The following is a 9,674-nucleotide window of genomic DNA, read 5'->3' as shown; positions in this document are numbered from 1 at the left end:
AAAGTAGAGCAACGCTGAGGCATGTTTGTAGTCTTGGAGTTGAACAGTGTAGAACTGTTATTGTTACTGGTAACTTGATGACACACTCATTGTTGTACTATATGTAACAAAATATACATGCATACATACATAGTTACTATGGTTGATTCATCTTCTATCAATTCAAGGCAGCAGTATGGTTTACTAGACATCCACTGGTGAGGAGAATCTAGCAGTTCTTACCTTTTATTGCTAGCTTAATGTGCTTCCCAAAGAACCCGCTAGTGCCACAAAGTTTAGCAAGAGACCCCACTGCTGAGAAAGCCTATGTCAATAGCCAATAAACTCCCCCCTAGAGCGAAGGTTGGGGATTACTTGCTTGCCCTCAATGTTAAGGCAAATAGGAGAAGTGAGTGTGGGGGGCGGTAGCTATGGACAGATGGTTCTTCTAAATAGTTGCCAGGGACCAGGTATCAAAGGCCCACAGGTCACTCTCAGTCATAACCATGAAGGGAATTAAATGGTGACAAAGAACTTGTTATTTGACATAATCTGGTCTTTGGAGTGCAGGCTGGAGAGCGCGCTGGGCCCAGCAGGCTGGCCTGGTTGTGATCACAGAGGCGTGTTGCTGACAGAGCGGGCCTGGGCCCTCAGCTTCTCTTGCATAGGGAAAGGCTTCAATTTTTTTAATTCTATTTGCCATTAATCTGCTTTCTTAACAATTTCTACATGAAAAGGTGTTTACTTTTTAATATCTCTCGGGACTTGATTAATCTTTTGTGCGGTCTGTAGCTGTGGAGACAAGAACATAGTGGATATAGAGGGAGGGTTGGGGGTAATGAGGGATTAACTTGGAAAATTAAGGCATTTGATGCATAAAAGGCCTCAGGAATTGGACACAGTTGTGTTGAGTGAGATGTGAAACATGAGACAAGCCAACATACAATGAAAATTCCATAGCAAAATATATTGAGCCAAAAGAATGAATTTTGTAGGCTTTAGCCTACTGTGTGTACAAGAGCCCTCAAATAACCTTGAAAATGAAAAATGCTTTGTAAGGACTCAAACAAAAATATTATGACTCAGAGTTATAGAGCATTAATATGATGTCTGATCATTCAATAATGTGTTTTTTACTCTTTCTGAAATGTATGTTAAGATTTCAGTAAAGCCTTCTTCATTAGTCTTCCTCTCTTTTTCAAAATTATTTTTGTTATCATCTTTGTATCTGCCTTCTGACATCCCCCCAGTTGCTATGTCATCTACATCCAATACTTGGAAATCAGAGCCATCTCATTGCATAGGGAAAAAAGAAATCTCAGACTCTCAGTGAGGGGGTCCTCAATGGAAGAATGCCTCTCAAACATGACTTTTGGTAACTGGTATAGGTGTTGCTGTTTTTATCAAATGTTCAAGGTATCAGTTATACTTTTAACAATGTTGTTTTCTTTTGATGACACAAGAATCTTTTTAAAAAATAACCTTGACATAAACTCAGCACCTAAATAGATGCTTAAGATTAGCCTTTGTTCACCATGTCTATAAAACACCTTTTAAATGAAATGCAAAATTTGTCTTTGCAGTCTACAGAAATGATTGTTATTCTCTCCAAATGAAAGACCTCTTTTTTGAGATAGATTACACCATAGGATTCTAACCCCACCGCACATTATTTAATTCTCATATTGATGTAGTCTTGTACGTCTCCAGGGAAACAAGACTGGTTTGGGGGATCAGGAAGCATGCTGAGTTTGACTAAGCTAACTGTGTGGCATTCATGGGGTGTCTCACTGGGCATACATTGTCGCATAAGGTCAGTCAAGTACCACAAATAAGACAAGATTTAAAAGCGGCTCTGGGAGAGATTGGATGGATACATGTTCTTCTCTGAGTATCAATAATTCACACTGAAACCAGGCAACGGGTAAAAACAAATCAATCCTCATTTAGACCATTTTGTCCTCAGAATGCCTGTGCTCATGTTAAAAATTGGGAAATTTGAATTTTTTTGATAAAAATAAATTAAAAGAAAAAAGCAAATGAGAAGTAGTCTTTCCTGAATTGCCACATTATCAGTTACAGATATTATGGTAGTTGTGTTTTGCACCATTCAATTAGTTTTTACCCATAGTCTAAAGATCTCTGAGCAGAACAGTCCAGACTATGACTCTCAACTTGTTCGAATGCTGCAGGTGCAGTTTGCCTGTGCCTGTGAGGTTAGGAACTGAAACAGTGGGAGAGGACACCCTCAAGCACATCTTTCAGATCAGGAATCTTACATTCTTCCACTGCAGATATGATCATGTGCAGTCGCCTCATTTTCATTGGATGCCTACAATTATTGTTCCGTGTTTTCTCCCCCCCTCCCCCTTTCAGGGTGGGTGTTGCTTCAGTAAGGGTTTGCCATGTATTTGTTATGTGATACTGATCCAAAGGAAATGAAGTATCAAATGTAGTGCTACGAAGTCTCTATGGGGGAGAGAGACATCAGCAAGGAATGCCCTGATCACATGTCTGGGGTGAAGCATTGTAAACATTGCTGCCAGAGGAGTGTGAGCTACCTGCACCCCTAGAGAGAAAGAGAGAGAGAGAGACAGAGAGAGAGAGAGAGAGAGAGATCCCCCTCTCAATCCTCTTGCTGCACCGCTGTCTGTCATGTGCCTCTGTGGCAGTCCCACTCCATTAGTTATTAATAAGCTCCATGATGGAAATGTGATCTCCACTGGCTCTGAGCTTTCAGATGCTTCCCACGACCATCTCTTTCTCCCCCTGCCAGCAGTGGACCCCTTTCTGTAAACAAGAGATGAGGTTGCACTGAGCTGGCAGGCAGCACAGGAACCGATTGCTTGAGAAAGACGCTTGCTTCCCAGTGAGTAAAAGTATTGTAGAGTGAGTGAGAGAAAAATAGAGAGAGAGACACCAGATTCATATCAGCTGTCAGGTTTGATCTTTTCATGGTAACTTCCCATGAAATTAATTTTGGCTGCATTTTTCTGAGATGGTTATCAATGGTACATTTGTGAACTGGATAATTATTTAATATTATTCAGGTAATTAAATTGTCATGCAATTCAACAAAGTACCATTATTACATTAAATGAATGGGTTCCCTATTATTGGGAATATTTCAACACATTGGAGCATGACTAGGCATTGTAATCTGAAAGGTAGTGTAACTAAAGTAGAGCTCAATTAAGTCTCTAGATTGTTATTAGTATTAAGAACTAAGAAATTTCTGCAGTCTTCACCTGCTTGGGTTGGTAAGAGTCCATTCAATCTCCCATTGCTAGAGAGCCGGCTCATTCCAAGCTATACTGTATCTTTTGTAAAAAGCTCTTGTCATGCATGTACTGTAGAGACCAATTCACTGGCCAGTGTTGGTCTCTTGTCATTTTTCAAGGGATTCAAAGATGTTACTGAAACAGGATTTGACTGAAAAGCAATTTATTAGAGGGTCCTTCATTTCAGCTTCAGATATTAGTTTTTCAGCCTTTAACAGGAAATGTGGAGGATTAAATATGACTATGTTCCTTTTCGCATTTCTACATGTGCATAGAAAATATTTACCATTGTAAAATGTAAATAATACAAAACCAGTTTATCTGTGCGATCATTACAGAGATCATACTTTGCAATTTCATTCATTTAATTATATTCAACTTCAACTGACACATATCACGTGAAACATGAACATCTACTGCAGGCAACAATATTGTTAAACACTGTAATTTTTCTAAATATACACATCATTATTAAATGTGCTAAACAAAGCCATTCTTTGCCATCCAGAGAGACTATATGAACATTTGGATATACATTACAACTGACAGCAAATGCTAATGGTTCTCTTTCACTGTTTCACTCAATTAAAGTGAAGACAACATCTATGCAGTACAGTCTGGACACTTAAACCTGTAAGGATAAGTAAGGCACTATTTAAACAGACCAGGATGAGGTAACACATTTGAATTCTTTTAAAAAAATTCTTGATGGTGACCTTTGAAGTCTGTAGGGATGAGCACAATAAAGCTAGAATTCTTGGGGGGAAAGGTTATTCCTTAAAAGTGTGGGTGGCCAGTATCTGTGTTGTAAATCATTCTCATGGTGCTTGCGGGAGCTGCAAGCGGAATGCCACTCAACTTCAACTTCTCAGAATGTCATTTGTAACAATTTATAGGTACATCACAGGGGTTACATGTTCACCGTTAGTCCTTCAGCATGCCAAAATACTTTTGCATTGTTCATCCAAGAGTTCTTATTTTACACACCAATAGCATACACACCACAATTTCAGAAATATTAGAAATGCTGTAAACATGGTTTATTAAAAATAAGAATTTGAAGAACAGTACAGTCATAAGAAAGGAAAACAGCAAACCGATGATGTAGGTAATTTCAAGGTGAGCTGCTGAGATGAAGTTTGTCATGTCAAGTACGTGTCTTCCTGTCCCCTGCAGGTCATTGTGTTTTGCAGTCAACATCCCCATCGCCGGAGCCCTTCATCTTTTTCAGCTCCCTCAGCAGATCCTGCTCCAAGGTTAAGATCTGTTTCGGCTTCTGGTACTGCAAAAGAAAACACACACACACACATAAATGCAGAAAACTACCAAATACCAGGACTGGGAGGCCTTGGGAGACTCTTCTTATTCTACTTCTCCACCAAGACAGCCAGACAGACATTAAGGGAATAGTGATATTCTGCAGAAAATGGGGTTGTTAAATATTATGTCTTAATGTAATTCTCTTGTCAATGGTATGTACTCATGTATCAATCTCTGCCTTGGCAGTATTAATTTGACCTTCTTCCTCCTTTACAACACAAAGATGTCATTGGTAAGTATTTTAAAAGTCCCCCTTTTAATGGATAGTTGAGACTGTTCATCTGGAAAAAGGCATTTAGTTTGAAATTAAACAGACATCTTGATTTTGTGCAGACCTGAGGGCTAAAAACCACACCCTGCAGGAAGTTCCCAAAGGTCAATTTCTTGCTTTTATCATTAAAGTTGTTCATCTTCTTAATGTTATCCTCTTATTCTTCTTAATCTTATGAATTTCCTGCCAATTATGGTAGTATCGCACAATCCAAATGATACACCAATAAATACAGCTTTACTCTCATAACTGGAGTTATGAGTTATGTTCACATGTTATCTGAACGGCTCTGCCATATTCTAGACACCTAAAATAGAAATAAGAGATTAAATTTAATTTCCACTAAAGGGTTCTGTGTTGTCTTTGTATAATATAAACCAAATGACTGATGTGATGTAAGAACTTACACTGATGATTAAAGTGTTGTTGGCGTGGCTGAAGGTGAGAGCGGAGCTCTCCAGGGGTAGCTGACACCTGTCTAGATCTGGAATGGAGAACTTCTTATAATACCTGAAATGACAGCATATCAAAAAGATAGTTTAGGAAATAATGAAATACAGTCAATCCCACATCATTTAACATGACATTTCTGAAAAAATGGTATCTAAAAAACAATGCATCATCTACCAAAGGACACACTTCTTTGCAACTTCAGTGGTGCCTAGATCCCAGTAGCAGGATGCCAGTAACTAAGATTCCTTACAATTCACAGGCACTAGCAGCCCTACTCACTCCCTTGTTAAGATGATGTCAGCAGAATCAGCCTAGTCAGCAAAACCTTTCATACCCTGAAATTAAATTACATTCTCTCTCTATCCAGGGGAAATGTCTGATGATCACTTTGCCTCCAGGGTAAGCAAAATGTCTCACTCTCACTAAAAGAAAGACACAGCCACTGACTAGTCTTCAACTGGGATTATGCCGTAACTTTTATTCGCTTTTCTTTGGTGTGTGAATCCACCCACACTCTATCAATACACCATTAGGTTCTGTTCAAATTGCTGTTCACTTGGAAGCATAACGTTTTTCCCGATGTGGATGTCAGAGGAAGCTACATGAGGAAGGGAAACCTGTTCCTCAGTATATCAAATAATTACAGCGTGGTGAGAATTTGAAATGATTTCAACTGAAAGGAACAACACACAGGGTCAATGATAAACTCCTGAGGGAGCACTGGACAAGCCTCCAGCTTCCTGTTGCATCTTGAGGGATACCGCAGAAATGAAGTCCTTGCCTGCAAAGGCCAGCCTTACAGAGGCCAAACACAAAGGTCTGCTCAACTCAATTCAGAAATAGCTTTCTAGGTCAAGCTTCCACAGACAGGGAAGTGGATCTTTGGGATTACCTAGTACACCTGAGTAAACTGAAACATATGAAAAAAATGTTTTTTTTTTTTTTTTTTTTTACACTTTTCCTGGAAGCTGTCTCACTGAGCGTCATTTTGGCACTCATCTGAATGAGCAGCCTCAATACCAGAATGAAAAAAATAGCCTGAAGATGAAGGACATTTCACATGCCTTCTTTCACATTTACATTTATTGTATTAACCACATTAAATCCTATCTTTTTTAGTTTTAAGATAGTGTGATGTCAGAGAATTACTTCAATATTCAATTTTCTTCAAACTTCTACAAAGCTCATTCAACATTTTGCCAAGCTTCACTTGGTATAAAACTGTTTTCATCATATAAAAATAAAACAATATTACAATCTCCATTCCTAATTTTAGAGTCTAAATTTTCTGTAATGTACTGACTGAAATTGTTTAGCCCCTCTCTTATAATAAAACAATATTGACCCCCCTTAAACTATGGATTTAAAGGGGGTCCACATTTTCATTTCCTTCCTTTCCTTTTTACAACACGACCTGTCACATATTTGTCTTCAGACAGTTTCACTCTAACTGAAATGTAAGCAACAACGTTCAGTGGATGAAACAAATGCTACCCAAGGAAAGAACCAGTGAAGACTGAAACACAAGATGCCTGAAGGACAGGCATGACTTACTGATGGGGTGGCTGGCTTCAACATTTTTTTAACCTGCATTATAATTGTATTCCTAAGGCCAATGGTTGAACCCTGGAAAACCAAGCTATCGTGCTGTGAAAGCAAATTGCTTAACAGGTGAAATGGTATCTCCAAAGTCACCTTGCTGGGAAACACATCAAGCTAACATTTTAGCGTGACAACTACAATTCATATTTAGTGCAGGTAAGTATATATATCTTTTTCTCATAATTAATGTGTTAGCAAGTGATAATACTAAGTTGTAATTCAGAGTTTATTATTATAAGTTAACTGTTACTTTACAGTGAGCCATTTGCATTTTACTGGAACATTTCAATTTGCATCATGCCCGCAATGTTTATGCTAGCATGTTTTTCCATTTTTGTTTTCAATAAAAAATAAATTCAGTTATTCACATGTACTAATGAGATTTTTCACCATCCCCTGCTGTATCAGTACATGGATCTCATCTATTGATGCAGGCAATAATACAACTTTTATAAAACTGATAAAGGTTAAAAATTTTCTGTGACTTACAGACACACTACTCTGTGTTCAGCAAAACCTGGGACAACACTACAGAAATAGTAACAATTGCAGACTTGCACAAGTTATATCACCCCCATTCAACCTATGACACTTTAAATACTGATACATTTGTCAATAACAAACATGCCCTCTCTCACACCTAACATAACTCAGAACAAACTTCATTTTGATCTTCATCTTCTGCACTTAGATCCAAGATACAAAGCCAGCACAGGTTCTAAAAAGTTATTTAGTTTAAGAGTGCTTTCTCTTTACTCACAGGAAGAAACTGCTACAGTTGCAGCAATAAGACCAACATGTCACATTTCAAATTCAAAATATGATATTGGGATGCCCTGAGTCTTAACTAAATTACTGATATTACTGGAGCAATAGTCCCATTTTCCTGCAGGTGAGGTCTTGTCTAGACAGCATTTGACTGCAGAGAAGTGCAATATAACACTGGCATTACTGCTAATTGCACAACAAGGGATGTCTGTATTTCAGATAACCACACAATCTTTTGCAAATAGTGCCATCTATGGAGGACTAGAAGAAGCTACACACTTGATTGCACTAGGAACCTACCAGTTTCTGAATTCAAGTGGAAATCTGATTTTACATATTCCAAAAGGTATGTAGTAAAATTGTTATTCACAGACCAGTGACTGCTCAAATATCTACAGAGACACTTCGACGGCAACATACACGATCGAACCCACATGAGCATTAAGGTACAAAGATTAGCAGTAATTTTTAACATGCCAGAGACCTTCCTTTTTTGTTTATTTTTTGTTTATTATATCCCACACCAGTTTAATTATAACCATATTTACAATACACACTGTATGCCCAACATGCCCATGTAAAAATAATAATAATAAAAAAAAAACAGTGATTGAGTTACTTCTTGTTTGTTGTCCGAATGATGCAGCATCGCTCCACTGGCTCAACAGAAACGCTGTACACCTCTTTGGGATAGGGAAGATTGCGCACTCTCCACTGAAAACTGGTCTTGGTGTCCTTACGCATTAAGACAGGCTGAGAAATGTAAAAGAAAATGTAGAGCTGACATTTATCAGGATGGTATGCCACTGTAATATATGTTTAATCTCCATCTCCATCTTGCAGATTTCATATATACATGTGGAATACAGATTTATAGTTAGATTAAGTAAATGTTTTAATCGGTCTATTTTGCATAAAATGAGATGATATATCATAAATTAAGATAAACTTACGTTTGAGCTGCTCTCCATTATCAGATGAGGTTCCGAAATGGTCATCGTAGATGGGTCTCCTACCTCAATCTCCCATTGCCCCAGTGCTCCCAAAGTATTCTTTCTTCGCCATTTCCGCACTGAAAAGGTTTTCAGCCGTAATAAAACAAAGACACATACACAGAGAGTTCTGAATTTGCTAATGTTTACAAGTTGGAACCGTTATCTCCACCAAACGCACTAAGATTACCACATTGGATGGCTAGGCATGCTAGCTGTCTACAGTAAGTTAGCTTTGTAGGTTAGACAGCTGAAGTTAGGTAGATGAAATTCAGTAACTAATCGTATTACACTTACCAATGAGCTCATCTGTTTTCACATCATACTCTTCTGCCATTTCTTTTCCGTCCACAAAAAGATAGTGCACTTTCCTTTTTCCTGAAATAATATATTTTTGATTACCTTATGTTTGGTTGTAACGCATGTGCTCATGTTAGCTAGCTTGCTGTTTTGACTGAACAGCATTGCTATCCGCTCAGTCGTTATTACTCTGGTTTTTAAAACCTGTGAATTGAAATTAGCGTAAACGAAGGTTTGTTAACTGCCTAGCTAGTAGCGTTGGCTAAAACAATGAAAACGGCAAATGCTCATTCCGATTAAAAAAAATCTTACGTTAGCTAGCTAGCTTGTTAGCTTTGTGTTAGACTGTGTCAGGGTTACTTAAACAAAACAGCCGCCTTCAGATCCAATGAGGTAGCTAGTCAGGTAGCTAGCTATGTTGACAAAATACAGTTTGTCAACTCACCATCATGTAATAGGGCAGTTTTCTTTGCAGATTTCAAAGCATCTGACCAGCACTGTACTGCCATTTTGAAAAAGCAATGCCTGTTCTTGACCTGACGCTGAACTTGTAGCCACGGCAACAGTTGACATTTAGCTCCAATGACATTCTCCAAGTGTATCTATGTTTCCACCATCAAAATATTGCGATTTTAAAATCCCTTCGAACAAAGTACACTTAATAATCTTGGTATATTTTTTCCATTATAATTTCTCCGTTATAATATG

At 38.1% G+C, this 9,674-nt stretch overlaps 1 protein-coding gene across 1 annotated transcript; it reads right to left on the bottom strand.

Moving 5' to 3' along the window:
* Window positions 1-3,883: 3,883 nt before the first annotated feature.
* dpcd (deleted in primary ciliary dyskinesia homolog (mouse)) lies at window positions 3,884-9,481 on the bottom strand. The gene is made up of 6 exons (XM_036545503.1): window positions 9,412-9,481; window positions 8,964-9,044; window positions 8,628-8,746; window positions 8,294-8,427; window positions 5,259-5,361; window positions 3,884-4,542 (listed from the first exon to the last, which is right to left on the bottom strand). Exons 1-6 carry the CDS (start codon window positions 9,473-9,475, stop codon window positions 4,438-4,440), a joined length of 606 nt encoding a protein of 201 aa, XP_036401396.1. The 5' UTR covers window positions 9,476-9,481; the 3' UTR covers window positions 3,884-4,437.
* Window positions 9,482-9,674: the final 193 nt, after the last annotated feature.

The sequence above is a fragment of the Megalops cyprinoides genome, chromosome 1 (genome assembly GCF_013368585.1).
Source record: "Megalops cyprinoides isolate fMegCyp1 chromosome 1, fMegCyp1.pri, whole genome shotgun sequence".
Taxonomy (NCBI): Eukaryota; Metazoa; Chordata; class Actinopteri; order Elopiformes; family Megalopidae; genus Megalops; species Megalops cyprinoides.
This window is presented reverse-complemented; position numbering and strand designations above follow the sequence as displayed.